The sequence below is a fragment of the Neophocaena asiaeorientalis genome, unplaced genomic scaffold, assembly GCF_003031525.2.
Source record: "Neophocaena asiaeorientalis asiaeorientalis breed wild unplaced genomic scaffold, Neophocaena_asiaeorientalis_V1.1 scaffold49, whole genome shotgun sequence".
NCBI lineage: Eukaryota > Metazoa > Chordata > Mammalia > Artiodactyla > Phocoenidae > Neophocaena > Neophocaena asiaeorientalis.
The window spans coordinates 6029597-6054488 of NW_020172456.1; the positions used below are offsets into that span (position 1 = coordinate 6029597).

General features: G+C 46.5%; 2 protein-coding genes across 3 annotated transcripts in view; one reads left to right on the forward strand and one right to left on the reverse strand.

Moving 5' to 3' along the window:
- Nucleotides 1-593: 593 nt before the first annotated feature.
- Nucleotides 594-24892, forward strand: part of HEATR4 (HEAT repeat containing 4) — a 36709-nt gene continuing 12410 nt past the window's right edge. Inside the window, exons 1-15 of the mRNA XM_024737869.1 lie at nucleotides 594-1537; nucleotides 2477-2667; nucleotides 3692-3832; nucleotides 5567-5770; nucleotides 7117-7260; nucleotides 11223-11402; nucleotides 12278-12438; nucleotides 13081-13185; nucleotides 15244-15362; nucleotides 16059-16239; nucleotides 16805-16874; nucleotides 17710-17899; nucleotides 18580-18658; nucleotides 19989-20148; nucleotides 21561-21619. Coding sequence (XP_024593637.1) covers nucleotides 657-1537; nucleotides 2477-2667; nucleotides 3692-3832; nucleotides 5567-5770; nucleotides 7117-7260; nucleotides 11223-11402; nucleotides 12278-12438; nucleotides 13081-13185; nucleotides 15244-15362; nucleotides 16059-16239; nucleotides 16805-16874; nucleotides 17710-17899; nucleotides 18580-18658; nucleotides 19989-20148; nucleotides 21561-21619 — 2865 coding nt within the window. The 5' untranslated portion in view covers nucleotides 594-656. The remainder of the gene's footprint in view (nucleotides 1538-2476; nucleotides 2668-3691; nucleotides 3833-5566; nucleotides 5771-7116; nucleotides 7261-11222; nucleotides 11403-12277; nucleotides 12439-13080; nucleotides 13186-15243; nucleotides 15363-16058; nucleotides 16240-16804; nucleotides 16875-17709; nucleotides 17900-18579; nucleotides 18659-19988; nucleotides 20149-21560; nucleotides 21620-24892) is intronic.
- On the reverse strand, nucleotides 1311-23777 carry RIOX1 (ribosomal oxygenase 1). 2 transcript variants are annotated; one of them, XM_024737871.1, is made up of 3 exons: nucleotides 21336-23749; nucleotides 20686-20862; nucleotides 16100-16218 (listed from the first exon to the last, which is right to left on the reverse strand). In XM_024737871.1, exon 1 carries the CDS (start codon nucleotides 23709-23711, stop codon nucleotides 21738-21740), a length of 1974 nt encoding a protein of 657 aa, XP_024593639.1. In that variant the 5' UTR covers nucleotides 23712-23749; the 3' UTR covers nucleotides 16100-16218; nucleotides 20686-20862; nucleotides 21336-21737. The 2 variants fall into 2 exon arrangements, with proteins under 2 accessions (XP_024593638.1, XP_024593639.1); XM_024737870.1 differs by lacking the exon at nucleotides 16100-16218 and adding an exon at nucleotides 1311-1439 and having other exon boundaries at nucleotides 20686-23777.

The window sequence follows — 24892 nt, forward strand, 5'->3', positions numbered from 1 at the left end:
GTAAATCTGTGTATGACAGGGAGGCCTGGATAGGTCAAGAAAGAGTTACGGAGTAGGCAGGAATTGAGCTGGGCCTGGAAGAATGGACAGAATTTGTGTCAAGTAGGGAAGAAAGGCTTCACATGGCACAGAAGGAAGATCTACTTGTGGAGGGAAGAACACTCGGAGAAGAGCTAGGAGTGTCGAGAGGAGAGGTTACATGTCAGGACAAGGTCATAAACTGGGGTCATACTCAGGGAGAACCCTTGAATGCCAGGCTGAGTTGTCTGAACTTTACGCTGTAAGTTCTTTGAACAGGGAGAAAGCAACTTTTGGGGAAAAACTGGAAACCTGGGATACTGCTGAAAAGCAGTAATCCCTCATAAGGAGATGAGGGTCTGAGCTTTGGGACAAATGTGAGAACTGGAAGCAAAGGTCTGAACAAGGACCATTTCAAATGTTGCAGCATTTCTTTCTTTTGTCTTTCTAATTCCCATGGCTTCCCCCCTCCCCTACCTGTTCTCCAAGTTCTTTTCTTACTGACTGCTATGGGCTACCAATTTCTACTGACCTAGAGCTCTCACCAGTTCTTCCCATCCCCTTAACAGGTGCCTGGTCATGCCTCCAGGTCCTCCTCTGGACCAGGCAGTGTGGAAGGAAGCATTTGCTGGGAAACAATGACTAAGACCGAGAAGGGAAAGACCTTTCTCTCCCAGCATTTCCGTCAGTCACTCCCCCCACGGCTGGGATGGGGCATGATTTTCTCCTACTTAAAACCAAGAAACAAGGAGGAGTGCGCCTCCGTTTCCAGTGTGCCTCCAGTCTTCCACTCCAGCCCGCAGCACTGTGCAAACCTCAAGAACCAATATTTGAAACTGGCAGCTGCAAACCTCACCTTTTCTCGGGAGGTGGTGCAGCAACGAGGGCTGGCCAGCATTCCTTACAGCCAAAACAGCTTTGACCATCTCTACGATGCAGACGGCATCATCCAGCCTCCCCAAGTCAGGAAGCCCCGAGCTGAGAAGCCCGTCAGCTTCAAGTTCCTGGATTTTTCAGGTCCCTCGACAAGGGTTACCTCCCAGGCTATGAAGACGGAAAGCTCTGCCAATCTTAAGAAGCTGAAGAAATCAAAGCCAGCAAGCGCAGTCCAGGAAGCATCTGGTCCTCTCAATCTTCATCCAAGCAGGGAGCTAGACGTGCTGGATCTGTCACTTTCTCCAGATGTGAACCTGGAGGAGAGGGAAACCTGGCTTACCCCTTCTGAGAAGGAGGCCAGAGCATGGCAGGCTGTCGTGCTGGAAAAGCTTAACAAGCGCACTGCCCGATGGATCCAGAACAAGTGTCCTCTGAGGCCTGGGGTGTCCCCCAGTAAGTGGCAGAGCTTCTTGCACCAGCAATACGACTGGAGCCACATCCGGGATGAACTCACTTCCTCCAGCGACCTGGAGCTCTTGAAACAGCTGGAGGAAGAAGAGACGGCAGAATTTGAGGATCGAAGTGTCCTTCTGCCCACCCAGGAGGAAAAGAAGCCAGAGCTGCTGCTTCCTGTCTATTACAGGTAGACTGGCTGGTGCCTCGGGCGCACCTTTGAGAATCCCTGGCTCCCCTTCAAGGACTCCTGGGTGGCCTCACACTCCTTATTTCAGAACACACTCTCACATTAACCTCTTGTGTTCTCCACCACCAACCTGCTAAGATTTCCACAAAGTAAGGTTTCGCAACCTCAGCACTCCTGAGGTTGGATAATTCTTTGTTGTGGGGCTGGTCCTGTGCACTGCAGGATGTTTAGCAGCAGCCTACTGCATGCCAGTAGCACTCTCCAGGTGTGACAACCACAGATGTCTCCAGACACTGACACATGTCCCTTTGAGGGACAAAGCTGCTCCCAGCTGAGAACCACTGCCTTTAAAGGAATGCGTTTTCAGCCTTTCCCAGCAGACTGAGCCATTCTGCTGTTCCAGGTACTATCCAGGTGCTCCTAGAAACGAATCCATGGTGGGAGTGAGGAAGGCAGAGACCTCATGAAGTTTGGTCCTGCCTCAGTCTGAATAAGGAGCCAGTGTGTCAACTGACTCGAAAACTGACTGGCAGCAGGATGGAGAACTAAACAAGCTTAGAAAAGAGGATTACTGCACCTTTCTCACATTGCTTCCTTTTCATTTATAACTGGAAGGAAGACTGGAGCTATAACATCCCTGATTCCTAAAAGTGAACTAAAGTGGAAACATTTATTTATTCATCTATTGGACAAATATAAATTGCATTGCCACCACTTTCCAGGCACTCTGCAAAGTGCTGGGAATACAATGTATATGAAACTGACACGGACCTATCCTTTAAAGAGCTTACAGTCTGTCCACTAAATAACCACACACATAATAGGTAGAGTGAGGTAATGTAGGAGGCAGGTTCCCTTCCCCAAGTCCATGCACCCTCTAAGGGCACCAGTTTTAAAGCTACCTGTCCCCCCTTTTCTCCCCATGTCACTCATTCCAAGATTGCCCAATTACTTGCCGCAAGTGCAGACAGTTGAAAGCATGCCTGGCATTAGTAAGACTGCTGAGGACATCGATGGAAAGGGGAGCGTCTGCCAGCCCCCAAGGCAGAGCCACTTCCGACAGGTGAATCCCCGAGCTGGAAAGTTTGCTTACTCCACAGACAACACCTTTGAACAGGAGATTTACTTTGGTAATGGAACTGGGGCCCTGTAGTGGGGGCCTAGGGGGACATGGAGCAGGGAGGTGGAAGGTAGCTGGGGGATAAAACAGTCATGGGTGTGGATGAGAGGCCCTGGATGAACCAAGTGTTCATGTTGACACCTCCTGGTTACTAGCACGTGAGGTTTTTTTTGGGTTTGTGGGGTGGAGGCCGGGGACGGGGGCAGGTATCTGATAGGAAGGAAACTCTTCTTCCTCTTTCCCCTCTCTCTATCCCTTTATGTTTACTAAAGAGGTAGTGGAGGTAGGATTGCAAAGTAAGCAAGATTCAGCTTTGGGAACAACCTACCTCTTCTCTGTTCTCCCTTCTCTCACTGAGATAATTCCCCCAATGAGGTGCTATGTTGGAAAAAACAACCACAGGCTCTAGAGATCTGAGCTTAAATCCTGGCTTAGCCCCTTCCTACTAACCTTCAGCAAATTATATAAGCTGTCCGAGCCTTACATACCTTATTTGTAAAACAATATTAACAAAAATGCACTTTAAGTAGACAAGAAATATAGTGCTTCTTGCCCAATACCCATGAATGTCCACTACCTTCCCCTTCCGTCCTGCTATCCTTTAGATGCCTGGGCTTCCAGGGTACACAATCTAGGACTGCACGTTCCAAGCTGTTTATTCTTCCCTACCCCCATCTTGTTCCGAAACTGCTTTCAACTGAAAGTCTTCTTAAAATGTTTAACAAAATTATTCAGACAAAGGTATTTATGATTGATAAGAGATGAATTAGGTAACCCTTCATTAGTATCTAGCTTTTCATAGGGGACAATGCCTGTAAGTTAGGTTCTGACTTGGCTTCCAGGCTTTTATGAGGCCACCAGGTCATACTTCCAAGCAACAGTCACCTTCAAGGGATGCCCTCAGAGCATGGTAGTCATGAGTCCTAGAGGCTTTAGAGTAGGGCAAAAGGAAACTCGGTTGATCCTGGTGACCAAAAACCCAGGAAGAGAGGAAGGAGGCGGGTTCTAGGGACTCATTATTTATCTGTTCACAGATAAAGTCCAGATCATCCACCAGATTGGTGCAAAGAGAGACCAGATTTTCCTGGAAAACCTCCATCGATACAACAAGCAGCTATCTAAGGTCTTCCCTGAAACCCCAGAAAGGTGGACTTCCCAGCCAGTTCCTGAACCATGTAAGCACGAAGCTGATAATGGGGGTAAAGGTGGATGTAGGGTTAGTTCTTTAAGGCCCCTGTTTCATAGGCTGGGACACCACCAGCATCTAGGGGAGTCCCTTCCTACTAACTAAAAATCATCTCATAAAATTATAAAATAGTTGGGGCTTCCCTGGTGGTGCAGTGGTTGGGAGTCCGCCTGCCGATGCAGGGGACGCGGGTTCGTGCCCTGGTCCGGGAGGATCCCACGTGCCGCGGAGTGGCTGGGCCCGTGAGCCATGGCCGCTGGGCCTGCGCATCCGGAGCCTGTGCTCCGCGAGGGGAGAGGCCACAACAGTGAGAGGCCCCCGTATACAAAAAAAAAAAAATTATAAAATAGTAATTGTAACAGGAAAAGCCTTTGTGGCCCATACAGCTGAAATGAGACGGAACTTAGTTGTAACCAAGTGGTTTAGGGCCGGTAATTCCTAATAAGACAGATCCCACCTTAATGCTTCCAAAGGAAGTACATCAAACCCCTGATCTAGCACTCTGCCCTTTTTCCTTGGGCTGGCTCTACCCTCCCACTCCATTCTCAGGCCCATACCTGCTTCAGGCCCTAGAATCAACCTGTGTTTCAAATTTCTGTTTCATGAGTACATCATCCTTCATTCTGTAAGTTAGGTTAGGTAGAGGGAAAGGAGTTAACCAAGAAATAAACTTATGAAACAAAAAGTGCCCATGCTCGGGCTTCCCTGGTGGCGCAGTGGTTGAGAGTCCGCCTGCCGATGCAGGGGACACAGGTTCGTGCCCCGGTCCGGGAAGATCCCACATGCCGCGAAGCGGCTGGGCCCGTGAGCCATGGCCGCTGAGCCTGCACGTCCGGAGCCTGTGCTCTGCAACGGGAGAGGCCACAACAGTGAGAGGCCCGTGTACCGCAAAAAAAAAAAGTGCCCATCCTCCAGAGACTACGTTTCCATTCCCCATGACTCTTTTTTTTGCAATGTCACCGTTCAGATGGGCTCACTGGTGTGCAGAAACTAGCAGCAGTAGTGAACCATTCTTTTTCCCACCAGCCCCAAACCTCTGTCTCTAGTGCTGCCTGGCTCTAGAGGCAATAGCCACTAGAGCAGAGGAGGTGCTAATGATGGCAGATGTGGGCAGCTTCCACCAAACTCACACAGCCTCCTCCTTTGTTGAGGGCTATGATTATAAAGCAGTGAAGAAAGCATGTAGCAAAGCCTTGGGTTGGGTCTTAGCAAGTCACCTCCCAGGGCTTCAGCTGCCTCATTAAAACGGAGACACTAATCATTCCTATAGCAAGGCACTCGTAAACACTTAGCAGCTTATAGCACCATTCCTCCTCCCAAATTAAAAACATCAAAAAGAAAACTTAATAAATTAGGAATTAATGGCCAATTACATTCTACTTTAAATGGCAATATATCAAATATTGAATTTTATGAGCAAATGTTGTTACATATAAACATATTTATATTCCTAAAGATTTATTAAACTTATAAAAAGGCTTATATGTATCTCAACTTTTCTTCCCCAAATTTCTCTGCCCCATCATCATGGCTTTATCATGTTTGTAGTCAGGACTTGTCATAACTCCCTATGGGACTTGTACTCAGTTTCCTACATAATCACAGGAAAGTTGGCTCTTGATAGTTTTGTTTTGCCTTAGTGCCAGGAATAGGAATGTGATGCTGGCTGGGAACACACGCTTAGGGCAGTGGGCAGAATACCTCATACTGCTGCCCCGCACAGCTTGCAGGCCTGTGAAAGGGGCCATGCGCTGGACAGCTCTGCCCATACCGGCCAAGGATCTGCTGGTGCAGGTGGGTGAGGAGGACATGCCCATGAAGACCAGGAGACTGAAGAAGCAGGCAGAGTCACTGAAGGAGAACGTGACTTGGGAACTGGTGGTCCTGCGGAGGATGCTACAGGAATGGAAGATGGCCTGGGCTCTCAGTGAGTGAAGGGGGTGGGGCGGGCGGGGGTCCTGACATATCAGCATGTTATTTGTGAAGGAGGAGGTTCTCACCTTGGACTAGTGTTTCTCAATCTTTGAAAATCCATCCCTCTCTTGTGAGACATAAAACTCTGGTTGCCTCATCAAGGTTAGACTAGAAAAGAGCTTTTCACACAATGACAGTTGCATTTATCTAGATACTTTTTGCATGGGCAGGTTTTACATCAGTAATTTGTGGAAACTCACTATGCTGAGAACTCTTCACAGGCAGAGACCCTATCTTTACTGACCTCTGAAACTTTACACTCAATAAGTGATGCGTGAAAGAAAGGGTGAAATGTGCTGTCCAAACAATGGAAATGCAGTGATCAAAAGAAACTTCAGTTGGCTATGGTATATACAAACCTTTTCCAAAATTCATTTGTAAATTTGGGATTATCGTATATTTACTTTGCCTTCAGCGATATGGGAATAGAACGCTGAGTGCCTGGGACAGAGGAAGGGCCCAGCAAGGAGTGTTGAAAGCTGCAAGATTTGAGGACTCAAGGGCTGCTGGCTTTCAGAACATGAAAAACTAGTTTAGTTAGTGCAGGAAAAAGAGAGGTGATCCATCACATAAACTGGTCCAGGTAAACAAAAAAAGAGTTGAAAAAAAGATTCTGAGTAAAAGCTACCAGTGGGGAGCACCTACAGGTGGTGGGAGCACTGAAATAAAAGCTCCAAAGCTATAAAGAGAGCAGTTAGCAATAAAAGGAAGAAGCCCTTGAAAGCCAGATGGAAGAGCCCTAGAAGTCAAGGAAACCTAATGATAACCACAACCGTAACATGTGAGCCCTTTATTATCTTGCAGGCATTTTGCTAAACACTTTGTCCAGTTAACTCATTTAACACTCAACGTAACTCAATACAATGGGTTCCAGCATTATTCTCATCTTACAAATGAGAAATCTCAAGCCCAGTGAGGTTAAGTAACTTGTCCAAGGTCACATAGCTAGTAATTGCGATTCCAAACCAGATATGTCTGATGACAAAGTCCCCTTAACCGCTATGTTTTATTGTACCAACTATTTACCAGGTGATAACAATAAAGAGTTATTTAAGTCAAAAAAAAAAAAGAATATAGGATGGGATTAGGAGCTTTGTTTGGGAACTACCTAAGAGGGTACTTGGATCATAAGAGAAATAACTTCCCTCAGGACAGGACTCCATCTCTGGAGCCCTTTATTCTTCTGAGCTGTTCTGCTTGAATTGTCCTAGGGGAAGGGGACTTCTTGTCACCTGCCTGCAGCACAATATCTAGCCCTAACCAGGTGGTTCTCTTCTAATTTTCCTCCTCATGGTACAGTCATCGAGTGGCACCATAAGACAATAGAGAGCCTGCTGCAGAGCTTGGTGGACATCCATGATGACATCCGCATCCAAGCCATCATCACTTGTGCCACAGCTGCTTTAGAACGGCCCCGTATTGCCATCAGCCAGGGGGACTCAGGTGAGAGCCAGAACTGGACTGCTTGAGAATATAAGCAATTCGCAGAGCCATAGAAATTTTGAACTGGCAGAGACCCTGAAGCTTATCTGAGATCATTTCACAAAATGGAAACCAAGACCCAGAGACTGGCCCGAATATACACAACTTATCAGCAATAGAGATGAATTTAAAATTCCTGACTTCTAGTCTAGTGCTTTTTGCACGAATTTCATCACCCTTTGATGCTCAGTAGCTTACAAGTAAGTTCACATTGTTCTACCTTGAGAGCTCCCATTCATAATACCCAAAAAGTATGTGTATGTGTGTGTGAATGCACACGCTTTTCTCCCGACTCCATTTTAGCGCTTCTTTTGACAGCACATCTCAAACTCAACATGTCCCATCCCATACTGAACTCATCACCCTCTCCATAGACCCCTCCCCACGTTCCACATCGCAATTGGCATCCCCACAATCCATGCAGTTTCTGAGCTAGGACCCTGGGAGTCATCCTGGATAAAATCTTTCTTCTTCCCACAACCAATTGACCAATAAATTCTACAGATTCTGCTTCCTAAACATTTTTTTTATTACGAAAGAAATATAAAGTGTCATTATCAGTCAACACAGAGGAGTATAAAAAGAGGTGGGACTTCCCTGGTGGCTCAGTGGTTAAGAACCTGCCTGCCAGTGCAGGAGACACGGGTTAGATCCCTGGTCCAGGAAGATCCCACATGCCACAGAGGAACTAAGCCCCTGCACCACAAATACTGAGCCTGCGCTCTAGAGTCCGCAAGCCACAATTACTGAGCCCACGCAACTACTGGAGCCCGTACGCCTAGAGCCCCTGCTCCACAACAAGAGAAGCCACCGCAATGAGAAGCCCGCGCACTGCAACAAAGAGTAGCCCCCGCTCACCACAACTAGAGAAAGCCCGCACGCAGCAAAGACCCAGTGCAGACAAAAAAATTTTTAAAAAAAGAGGTGATTACCTTCCCCCAACTCACTTCCCAGTCCCAATCCCACCCCCATGCCATTCCCCAGGGTAACCAATGTTTAGTTTGGCATTCTGCCATTTTTCCTATGCTTTTACAAACATATGCCAACATACATGTGAGCTTTTCTATTTATTACAAAAATGAGTGTTGAATTTTACCAGCCATTTTCTAATGGATCTTTCTTTTACTACTCCACTGGGTTTGATTTGTTAATATTTTAGAATGTTTTACTACATTTGTAAGTGAAATCGGTAGTTTTGTGTTTATTTATACTATCTCTATCAAGTTTTAGTTTTTACTAGCCTTGTAAAATGAATTAAGGACTTGGCCATTTTCCCCAATGGTCTGTAATCTTTTGAAAAAGAAATGTCAATAGTTTTTTCTTTGCTAGCAATAAGCAGTTAAAAAGGAAAATTTCCCATCTACAAGAGCCAGAACTGTAATCTACCAAGGAGCTGGCTTAACAAGACACAGGACCCAGATGACAGAAACTATAAAATGCTGCTGAAAGGACATAAAACCAACTCTTACTAACCTCCAAGTGCCCTCTCAGATACCACCTTTTGTGAGAAGCCTGGGCTGATACTTCTTCCTTCTCTGCTGATGGTAGCATCCTTTTTAAAAAAAAAATTTATTTATTTTTTATTTTTGGCTGCGCTGGGTCTTCATTGCTGCACGAGGTCTTTCTCTAGATGCAGCAAGCGGGGGCTACTCTTTGCTGCGGTGCGCAGGCTTCTCGTTGCGGTGGCTTCTCTTGTGGAGCATGGGCTCTAGGTGCATGGGCTTCAGTAGTTGCAGCGTGTGGGCTCAGTAGTCGTGGCACAGGGGCTTAGTTGCTCCACGGCATGTGGGATCTTCCCGGACAAGGGATTGAACCTGTGTCCCCTGCACTGGCAGGCAGATTCTTAACCACTGTGCCACCAGGGAAGTCCGGTAGCATCCTGATATTATTCTGCCCTAGCATTTATCATTCTGTCATAATTGTCTGTTTACTTTTCTGCCATCTCTACCAAACAAGGAACTTCTTAGAGGTGGGAACTAATTTTATCTCTACAAAGTTGTCAGGTTTTTAAAGTTTCATTTCACTTATTTCCTGTCTTCTGAGTTCCAGATATGGGCATTTTAACTCCAGGTTTTCAAACTTGCTGCTCCCTCTGCTGGGAAACTCTACCTCTCCCTCTTTACCTGATTAACTTCTATACATGCCCTTCAATTTTCAGCTAAGGTATCACTTCCTCTGAGGAGTCTTCCCTGCCCCACCACCCAGACTTGGTTTGATGTCCCTGCTAATATGCTTCCACATGTACACATTCTTTATTTTAAATGCTTATTTCCTTGGGTATTAAATGGGATGATGTGTGTTAGTGCCTGGCACATAGAGAAAACCTTCAGTAGGTGGCAAGAGATATCATCTTATCCCCAAATCTTCCACATACATTAGAGAATACCTTTGTCATTCCCTTTCATGGGATCCCCTTCCTGGGTGTCTAGATTCTTTTTTTTTTTCTTTTTTGCGGTACGCAGGCCTCTCACTGCTGTGGCTGCGCAGGCTCAGCAGCCATGGCTCACGGGCCCAGCCGCTCTGCGGCATGTGGGATCTTCCCGGACCGGGGCACGAACCCGTGTCCCGAACCCGTGTCCCCTGCATCGGCAGGCGGACGCTCAACCAGTGCGCCACCAGGGAAGACCCTGGGTGTCTAAATTTTGATTTGTCTTATTTCCTCCCCACAACTTTCCAAAGAAAATTATCTTACTCGTTATTTCTTGAAATAATTGACTTCTATCTGTTCCCCTGAAATGCACATATTTCCACCTAGCCCATTCTTAACAGATGGCACAGTGACCCACAGTAGTAGCAAAAAGGACAGATCAGAAATTCTAAAACCTTAGCTATAGAACTAGCTCTGCCACATCTTGGGAAGTCGGTTAACCTCTCTGAACTTCAAATTCCTTATCTATAAAATGAAACTAGTTGTGGACAAAAGGTTAACAAAACACTTTCCCCTCTTACTTGAGAAATGAGCTTTAGTTAAATGCCTGCCTGTTGTCCCGATAACCTGATAAGGATAGGAACTATCTTTGTAGGCAACATTGCTTATGATAAAAATGAACACTGACTGATAATTACATCTGGACTGGGAAGAACTGTAAAGTGAAATACACACACCTGAAGGAGGCACCATCCTTTGGGCTCCCATGAATGCTGTAACTTGTCAAAGCATGCCCTTTGAGGACCTTGGAATTATATCTATGGAGTTGTTCTATAAAAGAGATAATAACTGCGGTGGAACATAAGACACATACCTGGGGATCGATTCCATGCTCCTGTCCCCCGAAGGCTCCATGGAATGCTAGACAAACCACCTCAAGAACTCTTACCAAAAGGAATGCCTGATAATGTCCTGTTGGCAAACTATGCTTCCATCCTATTTCCTTCCAAAGATTAGTGCCATGCGTGGCCTATGATAGTCTTGTGAGGCTGTGTAGTTAAACCTGAAAGGACTCCTGCAATACACATATTTCAGGTGAGCTCTGCAGTCATACCTGCCTTGCCTACTTCAATGAGGGTTAGAAGACTGAATGAGATAATGAATATGAAACACTATATAAGCAGCAAAGCACTACCTAAATATATTTGCTATTATTATTAAAAATACAAAAACATATAAATAGGTTGATTTTCATCACTAAAACTAATGGTGATGGTCACCATAGCCTAGCTGGAAACATTCTCCTTTGGCTTGAATACAGCTCTGTAGAGGCCAGATGATAAAGGATTGGGAACAGGAATACCCAGCACAAAAGTCAGCCTTAAAATCCTGCCCATTGTAGGGGCTCTGCTAAACTCTAATTATATTAAGAAGCAGTAAGCACCTGCGACTGAGACTGAGGTTGGCCACCACGTGACTACAGGAAAAAGCTCTGTTTCAGAGAAGAGCAAAGGGGCTAGCTAGCACCCTCTTACTGGCTTTCTTTTGATCACAGACAAGGAAACCGTCAAAGCTCCATCTATCCAGGACTTGCCAGAGGTTCTACAGGCCCCCCTAAAGGCTGCTCTTTGTGACAAGAACGCCAATGTGCGGATGGCAGCAGCAGTATGCCAATATGCCATACAGTCACATAATCTTCTTGCCCGGGAAATCATGCAGACTGCCCTTTTGAAGGGTGAGTAACTCCTTGTTACTTCTGACCTGGAAATATGGGGTAAAGAGAGGACAGCTCACCATCAGCTTTTCCTAATCCTTTCGTCTCCACCATCATGCTCTATGATGTCTACTGTATTGGGCCTGGGATTCCATTAGATACTCAGAGATTTGTTCTTCCCAGGTACTTTACAAAATAGGTACACTGCCACCTAGTGGTACCTGGGCTAAACGTTTCATAGGTGCGTTTGAACAAAAACCATGTCCCCTTTCATAAACCAGATTTTCAATCGAAAAGATAATGTAATATTAAAGAATACGTTCTAAAATTTTTTTAAATCACCACTTGAACACATCTTGCTTCCATTTTTGCACATTAAATTACAGGCATTGTCCACAAGCATTGCTGGAGTAACACAAGCAAAAAGGTTCTGTCAGATGATAGGCCCAAGGTGCCCAAATGCTGTCTGAAAGATGTACCTGCTCCTTGCGTGGCGGCAGGGGTGGAGGACAACTGGCTGACCAGTTTGGCCTTTGGCACGGAGATACTCAACAATTTAATTCATCTGTCTTAAAAAAGCCTCCACTACAGACTTCCCAATCTCTAGTGAGAGGGACAACTGTGTCTCTCACCCAGGCTGGAAGTGCCTTCCTGCTGTTACCTAACAAAAACATATTAGGATTTGACTTTTCAGGTTAAGATTTTCAGTCTATATTTAGAACCTTGATACAATCCATTTAAATGTGATTTAAATAAGGGATTGAATTTCGAGACAGGGGGCAGAGGGAAGTGAGAGATCAGGCAGGTAGCAGCCTTGTGTACCAACCCAAAGGCTGCTCTCTCTGTGGGGAGAAGAGATCGCCATTCTGGACTCCTTTTTCACCCCACTGTGGCAGGTAATAGCGTGGACAGCTGGGCTGCAGCTCAGTGCCTGGCTCTGGAAGGTGCTGCCACTTACCCCGTGATTACGAGGATCCTCCATCAGCTGTTTAACAAGAAGAATGAGGACACTGAGCAACAGTCTTGCATGCTCCTGAGCCATCTAAGTGCGAAGACAGTATGTGTCCATTACAGGGTCAGAGGAAGAAACCGAGTTTGGGGGGAACAATTGGGTCTTTGAGGTCGGTGCATGTAAGGAACTGAAAATGCAGGTGGTTGGGTAGGGATAATCTCAAGCACAGGTAAAACCGGACTAAGTGTGGGTGAACCGGCGTGTATACAAGGAAGAGTGACAACAGCTAGCTGAGAAAGGTGAGAAAAGTAGGCTGCAGATGGTTTCTAACTGTGTAGGCAAGAAAAGTTGTGATATGCAGAATTTGCTTCTGCTAGAAGTTTACCACTGAAAACTACACAGACCTACAATTCTGTTTACTTCCAGTAGAAATGTGAAACTCACAGATTGAGGCATATACAAATCATTTTAGGGGGAAAGATAGTTAAATTAAGAAGAGAATGTCCCAGGAATTTTCTGTTCAGATTACTAAATCTGTATATTGTTCCCTGATTTGTTCCCCAGAAATCAGTTGGCTTGGATGGAAGAGTGCCCCATTATAAACCCACTCTCCTTTGCTAGCAACGGGCATCTCATGTGTTTGTGACATTAACTATGCTGGATGCCAGGTTAGGATATAACTTCTTCAAGGTCCCAGCATCTCTAAAAGTGATCACGGATATCCATACACGTCTTCCATTTCCTCAGACCCTGATACATACCATGCTTGCCGTGGAGCTGAATAGCCATCAATGGAAAGACCGGACTATAGCCTGCAGAGCTCTCTCCCAGATTGGTGGAAATGTCAGTGTGGTAAGCCTTCTCTTCCTGTGTTTCCAGGACAGAAAGTCTAAGCAAAACTGAGCTAGGGAGCTCTTCCACTTTTTGCTGCTATCTAGTATCCCATTCTTGCCAAACAGATCTCTGTTCCCATACTGCTACCTCTTACTCCTAACCCAGAATTCTCTTCAAATGCCAGCATATCGTTCTATTACTTAAGACACTGCTTCTCAGCCTGGTGGCAGTCCACAAACTGTTTGTAACCTACCTACAATGAAGTAAGCAAGAAAAAAAAAAGAGAAAAGTTTAGAAACTTTTATAGTAATTTGACATTGCCTCCACATCAAGGTACTTTTATAACTATCAGTCAATACTGTCCCTACTTTCAAAAACCTGACATTAGAGTAACAAGACTAACATACACAAATGATTCAAGAACAAGTGATAAATGTAATGTACTCAAAACTTTTCAGAGAGAGATTAGTGTGGGCTGAACCTATCAGTTAACGTTCTGTGAAGGAAGGAGTGTGGGTCAGCTGAGCAAGACTTGGGACAGAACTGAAAGAAAGACTTCCAGGCACGGGAAACCCTGACCATCATTTAGGCTTTCACCTGACCTCCTTCTTGCCATTATTTTAAAATCAACTTCAGCTGTCCAGATGGGATTTTTCCCTTCTTCCTATGTGCCACTATCTTTTCCTTATAACACTAAGTAACTCCAAAATGGCCCAGAACACTGCCATTCCCACAAGAGAGCACCCTCCATCTTGACCCTCACATTTTGATGTGGGAAGCACAAAACCTGGCCATTCAGTGTAATCAGTATAATTCTAGTCTGGGTTAATTCTGCCTCGACTGCCATAGTAGTACCCTGCTGCTAAAGTCTTGGACCAGCAGCATAGGTATCACCCGGGAGTTTGCTGGAAGTGAAAAATCTCACCTCTGGTCAATTCAATCAGAACCTGAATTTAACAACACCAGTTTAACAACATCTGATTAATTTGCACATTCACCTCCTCAGCACTTGTTACTCAGGATGGCCAACTGAAAGTAAAAAGCCATGCAGAGCAAGCAGGGGACGGGGTAAAGATGAGAACTTCACATCAGACTGCTGGGGTTAAGCAATGTGTCCATCAGTCCTTCCACTCATTCAGTAAGCAAGCAGTTTCTGACCACATCCTACATGCTGGGCAGCATGCTACCACTGGGGATGCAAAGATAACAGAAGTAGCTGTAAAGTATTATGGAGATTTCCTATTGCTTACAGAAGGCAGAGGAGTTCACTGAGGAGATGCTTTTTGAGTTCAATCCTAAAAGAACAGGAAAACATCAGGTATCAGATAGGGGTGGAAAAGCGAGATGTTTCAGGCAGGGAGAATAGCTTTGGGCACATTACATAATCACCAACTAGTAATCTTCGTCCCTTTCCCTTTGAGAGACGTACTAACACATAGGGTGGCCAACTGTCCTAGCTCGTCCAGTACATAGGACTTTCAGTACTAAACCCAGGAAAAGTCCCAGGCAAATTGGAATGAGTTGGTCATCCTACTAATGTATCACTTTCAAATTTTAAGAGTCTCAAGTACAGATTATGCTGGCCCCGATATAATACAGTAGTTTAAAGCATGAGCTTTGGGCTTCCCTGGTGGCGCAGTGGGTAAGAATCCACCTGCCAATGCAGGGGACATGGGTTCGAGTCCTGGTCTGGGAATATCGCACATGCTGCAGAGCAAATAAGCCTGTGCACCACAACTACTGAGCCTGCACTCTAGAGCCCATGAGCCACAACTACTGAAGCCCGCATGCAGCTACGAAGACCCAGCGCAGCCATAAATAAATAAATAAAATTTATGAATAAATAAAGCATAAGCTTCAAAAACAGGCCTGGGTCTGAGTCCTGGCTCCAGCACTCAACAGGTTAACCTTGGGCAAGAAATCTAAGCCTCCATTCTGTCACCTATAAACGGTCATATCTGCCTTATGGGATTGTTTGGGAGGATTACGTGATGGGTAAAAATACTTATTAGCACAGTGTCAAGTACAAAATTGACTTGGTAATAAATGGTAGCTAATTATTACACCTATGTGTAGGATATGAAACGTAAGTTGATCCAGCTGATGTTGAGTGACTGGAATAAGAAAGTGAGACAAGCAGCTGCCCAAGCTCTGGGGCAAATGAGCCTTGGGAAAGAGGTGCATGACACAATCAGGTAAGACCTTGTCAACATGGAGAAAGAAGCTTTTTTATTCTTAACGTGTACAGGGAGCGTGGGCTCCAGCCAGCCAGCATTTGTTAAGCTGCTCTGTCTGCTCTGCATTGTATAGATCCCATTGCAGGATTTTTTTTTTTTAAATAAAGTAAAACATTAACAGCCCCTACAGACACTAACAATGTAGCTAAGGGAAGAATCATTAATTGAATGCCCACTAGGTGTTAGGCACTGTTTTAGATGTTTGAGAGTTCAAATGTATGCCATGATTCTGATTATACAGGCAAGATACACAAATGCCTAGCAAAGTCAAGTTTCATGAAGGATGGGTAAGACTACGTAGGCAGAGAGAAGGTAAGACCTTCCACACTGGGAGCCAAATACAGAAATGAACATGGCACATGTGAGGGCAGTGGGGAAGAGAACTTGACTGTAGCAAGAGATCCATGTTTAAAGTTTCCTTTATTCAGTCATTCAACATAGTTTAGCACCTAGCATACTCTAGGTAATAGGGATTCAAGTAAATAAAACAGTTGAGGTCTATCTGGTGAAACTTAAAGGCTAAGTAGGAAAGGGTGGGAATGGATAATGGAGAGCCTACAGAAGTTGGATTTTATCCTGAGGGCACTGGGGGTGGGCGTAGGGAGAGGGACCAAAAGTTTAAGGAGGGAAAATAAAAGCACCTGTGCCTTACAGAGTCAAGCTGGGCCAAGGAAACTTCCAGGAGCGTGTGGAAGCCCTCTCCCTGATTCGTGGGCTCAAGCTCATGACTGCCAAGCTTCTCCCGAGCTTTCTGAACTGCTTCTCTGATGACTTCACGGCAGTTCGGCAGGCAGCTTGTTTGGCTGCTGGTGCCCTGCAGATCCATGATAATATGGTGAGTCAAGGAGACATGGACCCATCTTACCTGATTAACCCAAGAGGGCATTACCCTGTGCTTCATTCGTACATAGCATACTCACCATTCTGTGGGGACACAGAATGAGAGATCAGAACCAGGAAGGTGAGGAGATATATAGGCCACACCAACAGTTTGGACCACACTTAGCTCCAAGCCAGCCTAGACGTCACTTTAGAGCACACCCCTGAATCCTGTTCTCACCTCAGTTAACTAGCTTCTCATTACATGGGTGCTGATAGGCTTAGGGATCGACTCCAGTGAATCGAGTTATAATCCCTAGTTATTAGTGGAAAACCTGATGGAGGTATTCAAAAGAAGCCTATATGGCCATAGATCTGTGAGCTGGGAAAATCAATCTACAGAGAGGAGATAAGAGCACTCCGCGCCTAAGCCAGTACCTCTGGCTCCAGCTCATTTTTTCACTAGATTTGATAGAAGGCCACTTTTCCAGTTAAAGCACATTTAGACAAGAGGGGTCCCTGTCTCTGGTTCATTCTTGCTCTGATTCTCTCTACTCAGCACTGCCTTTTATCCATCCCAGGTCCTTGAATGCCTTCTGAATCTCATACAGAGAGATCCCTGCTGGAAAATCAAGGCCTTTGCCATTCGAGGTATTACAGGAGTGGCCCCAGCTCCTCAACCTTCCCGTATTTTAGTATAGATGATCCCCAGAATCTCTTTAGGAAGAGAGTAGAGTGTAAGGGAGGGGATAATCACAGCTTCTCAGAAGTTCCTTGCCTGAGAAATTAAAGATTCTTTTCTTGTTCTTTTTAATTTTTAGTTAAGGCGTCTAGGTCTATGTCAAACGCGTTAAGGCAAAGGGCTGACAGGACAATCCCTGCCAAAAGAATTAGGTATGAGTTCCAAGTAGGTATCCACTGTTGGATATACTTGCTTTCTCTAGAGGTTTCAACCATAGGACTCTGTAAGTCAGACCAGATTCAAGACTGCTACAAACCTAAAATCCTGCCCTCAAATTTCCTAGAGTTTCTTTTTAGGGATTTTTGGCATTGTTTCTCTCTGACAGGTCCCTTTAAGAATCAGCCCTGGGTTAAGCTGCGAAGTAATTGTGCCTTCTTTCCCCATTACCCTGCCTTGACTAGGTTGGTCTTCTGAGTTATCTATCCCATATCTCATTCCTAGATAAATAGGTACATTAGTATATTCTCGCATCCTAATGGACAAGGATGGCATGGAATACCCCCCTTCTGGGAATTCTCTGGGGATAATGTCCTATTCTAACCCATTCCTAAAATTCTAATGGTAATTGTCATCTAAAAGGGAAGGTAAAGACAAAATACTTAGTTTAGTATTTGCAATATTTAATTTAGCAAGTGGCTGCCTATACCTTATTATTATTTATTAATAAGGGCATTTCTGGATGCTAGGATATAACAAACTCAATCTTAAGTGACAGTGGAACATGCTGCCCTCTAATCTCTGCAGCTTTGGGACAAATTGGCCACGTGAATCCCCAACTGACAGACCTCCTGCTCTGGGCTATCCACTATGAAGAATCACCAGGTGTACGACTAGAGGCTTGCCGTAGCATCCTAGCCCTCAAACTTCAAGGAGACCGAGTCAGGGACACCTTCCTAGACGTGCTGCTCCTAGAGAACCATGATGCTGTTCTAAAGTAAGCACTAACCCTCTGGTTCCTGCCGTGACCTCTTGTACTGCCAACTCTCCCAACCTTGTTAACAGAGTATGTGCCTGCCTTTCCAGGCTGCTTAATGGCTGTAAGAAGCACAGGCTCACCTGGGCCATTCATCTACTTAGCAAGTGGGTAACAGAAAAACTGGCCTGAATTAGATTAAAAGTCAAGCTCATGTAGTTTACGTACTTGTTCATCATCCCAGGTGGGTTTTTTTATTCAACTAACATTTATCAAGTGCCTACTTAGTGACGATAGGCTTTAGCGTCAAAAAGACCAGGATTTGAACCCCAGCTCAGACATGTGCTAGCTCTGTGAGTTTGGGTAAGTTACTTAAATTCTGAGCCCATTTTTTTCATGTATCAAACGCAGACGGCAGTCTGCCTTATGGGTCTGTGGTGATGATTAATGAGATAACATGTTAGTACCTGTCATAAAGGTGTTCAATAAATAATATCTACTAGTACCTTCAAGTATATCATCTCAAAAACTACAGAACACCCCTACAAGCTAAGCATCATACAATTTTTGCAAATAAAGGTCAGCAAAACTGCAGTTAGGATTGGAACTTAGGATTCTTGTCTGATTCCAAGTTCTGTATTTTCCACCTCCATGCTTTAAGGATAGGAAGAACAGCCTAAGAAGTCCTTCTTACCTTTCAGAGAAATTCACCATGCAATGAAGATACTCAACTTAGAAAATGAAGGAAACCAAGAAATGCTTCAGAAGATCAAGAACAGGGTAGATAAGTACAAGCTATGTTTTCAAAAAAAAATTCAGGGCTCACAAGGGTTCCTCAGGCCCCTTTTTCCCCCTAAGCATGTACATACCCTCTTCCCCAACACAGAAATACTTTCTACAGCCCCAGATACAATATCTCACTTGAAGATACAAAATACATCCGTGCAAGATAGGATTATAAAATCCTCCTAGTAAAAAGTAAAACAAAGCAAAAATCCCCTTAGTCCTATCAAGTAGCCCTCAAAATCAGCTGTTTCTGAAATATTGTTTCCTTTCCTTCCCTTTTTTTCCCCACCATCCTCTAAACCCAAGTTCTTTCTTTTTTGCAGATAGGCATAAAGAAGGAATGAGGGACTGGAATAGGCCCCCTAGATTTTTTTTTTAATTATTTTTTTTTGGCTGTGTTAGTTCTTCGTTGCTGCACAAGGCTTTCTCTAGTTGCTGCAAGTGGGGGCTACTCTTCGTTGCGGCGCACGGGCTTCTCACTGCGGTGGCTTCTCTTGTTGAGGAGCACGGGCTCTAGGCACACGGGCTTCAGTAGTTGTGGCTCGCGGGCTCTAGAGCACAGGCTCAGTAGTTGTGGCACACAGGTTTAGTTGCTCCGTGGCATGTGGGATCTTCCCGGACCAGGGCTCAAACCCATGTCCTCTGCATTGGCAGGTGGATTCTTAACCACTGCGCCACCAGGGAAGTCCCTAGATTTTCTTTTTCCTTCTAAACTTTCCTTAATTCCTAATCTGGGCTCTTTCACCAAAGGAACTCTAACCGAACAGGTGGTTCTAATTTTTCAAAGCTGTTAGAGGAGATGAAAAATCGAGGGAAAAGGACTTTAAAAAGGCAAAAGAGGGCTTCCCTGGTGGCGCAGTAGTTGGGGGTCCGCCTGCCGATGCAGGGGACACGGGTTCGTGCCCCGGTCCGGGGGGGGGGGTCCCACACGCCGCGGAGCGGCTACGCCCGTGAGCCATGGCCGCTGAGCCTGCGCATCCGGAGCCTGTTGCTCTGCAGCGGGAGGGGCCACGGCGGTGAGAGATCCACGTACCGCAAAAAAAAAAAAAAAACAAAAGGCAAAAGATTCTTCATATAATTCACAAAACCAATTTCACATCAAGCAAGCATTTCTTAGCAGATTCCTTTCATCATGCCCAAAAAGCTAAAGTAAATTTTTCAATAACATGTGAAAAATATCCAACCAATATCACCAGAGAACAATGTTCTCAGGCATTTACGTACCACCTAATACTAATAAGCATGATGCAATCCTACTTTATTAACGCTTTTTGATGATTTACAGCCTAGTATAGTTTTTTTTTCAACATTTGTTCTGATTCAGATTCAAACACTAAGCCAAAAGGAACTGTTGATACAGAAAATATTCAAGATTGAGACAGTCATAGGAAAAGTGAAGGAGGAAGCAAAACGTGTTTACATGCAACCCAAACAGAGGCAAAAACCACTGAAATTCCATACTTTTCTCCAAGAAGCTTTTCAGGGTAAGTTTTCTAGGGGTGAATCCTATGCCTTGACTCCTTTAACAAGGCTTTTTCGTGACTGGATGTTTGGGGACTTAGTTGTGAGCCCTGTAGGATGAGAGCCAGGAAAGGACACTTTCTTTTCTTCTAGGCCACCATCCTCTCAGTCCTTCTGTTATCTTTTCCTTGTCCCCCTCCCCCAGGCTCTGATTTGCTATCTGCCCCTTAAAAAAAGAATGATGTAATTCTATCGAACCAATTTGAAAGTTAGGTCAAAAAAAGGACGCCTTAGAAAAACAAAACAAAAAACTGCCGTGTGTACGTCTGGTTAAGCACTCAGAAAAATCCTTGAAGCTTAACCTTGAATAGTAATATTACCGCTGGAAAGTGAGATTATACGTACATCTATGCTTTTGCAACTTTAAAAAAAAAACGATTTCATAAAGTTCTCAGCTTTATATAACTCAACCTATCAGTTACGGTGAAAGGATCTTAAAAGTTCCAGATACAACCTAAATGATGAGGTGTAGACATCAAGCTGTACCAAAACATACTTACAAAATCAGTGTGCCCGGGCGCAGCAGCAGCCTCAGGTCATTCAGCCAGCTGCCCACCAGCCACCACCCCAAACCCAGGTCTTCTGCTTCCAAGTCCAGTGCTCTCTCCGGTACACCAGGCTCTTTTCCACCAACCATGAGAATATTCACTTGCCAGATTTGGGGAAGTTTCTTCCAACTGCCAGAAAAAAATGAGAGTGGAAAGTAACTTGAACACCAGCCTTCCCTCATGGCCAGCTTGCTACAAGTTGGCTGACTGAGGCCTATGACAGCACAACTAGGTGACATTCTGTCTCTTTGGGAGCAGTGCCAGCCACTGATGCAAGCAAGCACTGAGCAAAACCCTAATACACTTTTAAAAACATAATATACTCAAAACTTTTCTAATAGGATTGTGCTGTTTGGGGTTCGAGTAACATGATTAAAATGAATAAATTACCCCCAAAGTTGCAGAATTGGCCCCAATCCTACAACCGTCCCAAGTTACCTTTCACCTCAGCTGTTGATTTTCCCTATCGACCTCCCTCCTCCCATGTTTCTTCAGACCATGCCACATAATAATCTAGCCCTAGAAAAAGGAAAACATTCTCTGGCATTTTAATAACTTTTCTAACTTTCAAACAGACTCACAGTAACAAACAGGATACTGACCCCAACCCTCCCCCCAAACTGATGAAAGAGAACTCAAATGAAGGATGCAAATTCCAAATAAAAACTTCTAATGTCTCAAGTAGAGTAACACAGCAAATGCCACACAGTACACGGAAGCCTCAGGGTGATGATGAAGTTGGTACTTTCAAACGATCAGGAATCAAGGGTACTTCAGAACAAGCTCCTTCTTCCACCTCCAACTCCTGCTTTTACTTTTGTGCCTAGATGAGGTGGTGTTTCCTAGAAGTCCGTCTGAGTTCTGTGACATTGAAGCAGTCATAAAGGTAAATGTAAGCACAGTGATGGTTATTAAGGTAAGAACGAATTTTCCCCCCCAGAAAAGTGGTGGTGGTAGGAGAGAATCACTACTGTCTTGTTTCTGGCAGTCAAGGAGTAACTAGTTCAGGTTAGAGGCATCTTGGTGAGCAGCAGCCCCTTGTCATATAACATGGTCGCCAAGGAAAGCTGGTCCTCCACACTGTCGCACGGCAAGTCCGCTACCCTCACAAACTCTGGGTAGGAGCGGAGCAGGAGTTCCATGGCATCAGCTTGCTGGGGGTATATCTCCAAGCACTTGGGCTCTTCCAGATGATAAACTCGGGAGTTTTCCACTGTATAATAGAGAAACAAATGGCCTCCCTCACCCACCAGCCGAGCTATACCATCCTGAAGCATGTGCACTTCTGTTTCTGTTGTCAACTGGGCCCCCACGTTTACAGGTTCCCCAGCCTCCCAGCGAATTGGGAGCCCATAAACGCTTAGTGCCCTCTCCCTCTCAGTCAACACAGGGGGCAGAGAATCGTGGATGAAGTCTTTGGCTCTCTGGTCAGCCACAGCATCGACAGGGGCAAAGTGTCCCAAGCGGGCAACCAAGACCCGCACTTTCTCCATGAAAGCAGTTCTTCGCGGATCCTTAGACTCCGAATGCTGGGCCCCCATGTAATCCATAAAGTCTCGGGGCAGTCCCCTACGAAACTCCACATTTTCCTCCATTGCAGCCTGCACTGCCAGAGGCAGTACAGCCTCCAGGAAGTCGCCCCAGGTATTGCGCTGGTATGTGGACAAGGTCAGGTGCAGAGAGTGCACTCCATCCTGGCATTCGGCTTGGTGAATGAAGCCTCGGGGAAAATAGAGCAAATCTCCAGGTTCCAGCACCGTCTGCAGCACCGGCTCTCCTAGGTCGTCCTGACTGAAGTTGGGGCTGGATGTCAGGGCTAGTTCCTCGGTGGGATCCCGCGGTCGGTAGACCCGCCAGAGTTTCCTACCTTCCAACTGCAGCACAAAAGCCTCGATATCGTCGTAGTGGGGGGCAAAGCCCTGCGAGTTGGGGGGCGTGAGGTAAACGTTGGAGCCTGCCATGCTTCCAAACTGCTCCTGGAGCACAGCCAAAAACTGCCACACGGTGGTGGAGAAAGCCTGCGGACAGAGGAGGCGCAGGGAGCAGCCGGCCCTGTACAGGGACCACGCGGCGGCGGGCAGGGCGCGGCCGGGTGGGTTCAGGGTCTCGCGCCGCCCACTGATGTAGCGCGCGGCGTCCAGGTGCTGCCCAAACTGCACCTCCTCGTTGCGCAGCATTGAGTCCAGGTCGGCGGTAGAGAAAAGACCCTGGTAGTAGGTGTGGTCCTGTCGCCGCACCAGCACAGCCTCGCGCTCCCATAGGCGCCGGTAGAAATGGTCGGGCGGCATGGGCGCGATGAGCCACTCGAAGAGGCGCGCCGCCCGCCGCCGGCTGCTCGGGATGCGGTTCAGCTCAGCCAAGACGCGCTGCAGCGGGGAGTCCCAGGGCAGCTCCCCGCCCGTGCTTTCCCCCTGCGGCCCCGACAGCGTCGCTGGAGCCACGGACGGCGGGGCGGCCGCCAAGTGCTGGGCAGAGCACAGCACGGCCGAGGTCTCTACCAAGCGCGGCGGGGGACCCGAGGCCTGCACCAGGCGTGCCGGCAGGGCGGATGCCTCCACCAGGCGCGCCGGCGGGGTCTGCGCCTCCACCAAGCGCGCCGATGGGGTCTGCGCCTCCACCAGGGCGCGGGGAGTCTGCAGGGATCGGGACGCGGGCGAGGCCTCTAACAGCTCCGCGGGCCCGAGGTGGCCGTACGGCTCCCGCCGGGTCACCTCCGAGAGGGCCGCCGCCCCTCCAGCCAGCGGGTCCCTGCGATCGTCGACCATCGACTCCACCCTCGAGTCCTCCGAGTCCTCGCTCGGCAGCGCCTGGGCCCTCAGCGCGGCCATCCGGGACGCGACACTTCTCCTCAGCTGCCTTCGGATCTTCCTGGGCCTCAGGGGCAGGGCCAGGACCGACCCGCTATGTGGCTGTGGCTGGCGCCGGCGCCTCAACCGCCCGCGCCTCGGCAGCCCAGCGTTAGCCCGGAGCCCGTCCATGGTCCTACCCTCTCCCGAGCCCAGCGGGAGATGGCGAGAAGCCGGTTCAGGCAGTCGGCTTCCGCAGTGTACTCTGGGAAAGGGGTGGGCCTCCAGCCGCCTCTGGGTTGTCCCCGCCCACCATTCTTCCATCGGCGCCTCCGGCTGGCCCCTTTAGAAATTGTTAATTCAATGCATGGCTTCCCGCTAGAGCGGTAGAGTCCCTGCCAAATTAACACGGATTCCATATTTAGGGGGCAGTTTACAAATCAAGTTGCCAGGGACTCCAGGAGAAAGAAAGTCAGCTACTGAACTTTTTCCTTCTAGTGTCTGCAAATTGCAGTGTTCCTCGGGAGGTCCCCGTTTCTGAAAAACACGTTCCCCAGCAGCTCTGCATGAGAAAGCGCACAATTCTTGGTTTCAAGGAATGCCCTCAGGCAAAGTTCTAGGTTCAAATTTCGATCCACCTGGGTCTCTTTACAGACTGATTGAAGTCCTAAATTCCTCCGCCTAACTTCCCTTCCTCCCCTCTCCATTACAAATTTTCAGTCATTGCTCTCTCTCTGAAAATGAAGCTACAGACTTTTCTACTTGTATTCTTTTTTTATTTTATATTTTTAATTTAACAAATGTTTACTGACTAGTAAGTGACAGACATTGCGATGGCATCGGCGTAACAATCATAAACAAGACAACGAAACAGACTATCACCTGCCTTCATGGGACACGTTTCAGAGGACACGATCAACCTGCAAGGAAATGCACACTTTGCTTTTTCTTCCCTTCATCTTTGCTAGTTTAATCCAGCTCAAACTTGAAGTTCATCTCCAAGGCTACTTCTTAATTAAACTGGAAAGGAATATTTTCTGACTTAATAATTCCATATTCAGTAAACATATGCTGACTTTGCCTGCCCAGAATCTATCTCCTCTTTTCTTGTAGGAAGACACTGAATTTCCTTTGGGGGAACATCCTATGTCTCACACTAAGTTGCGCTGGATCAGGTGGGGCTCCACTTGGGCTCCACAAGTGCTGCAGAGCACAGTGAACGCTCCCAAACTCTGTGAAAGGAAGGCCTGGAGCATTAGGGGAATCCTGTATCCTAAGGCCACAATGATTGGCTTGTGCTTAACCACGTGACCCAAATTTCTCCAATCAAAGTGAATCAAAGGAGCTTCACGGCCTAAGTTGCCTAAGATTCT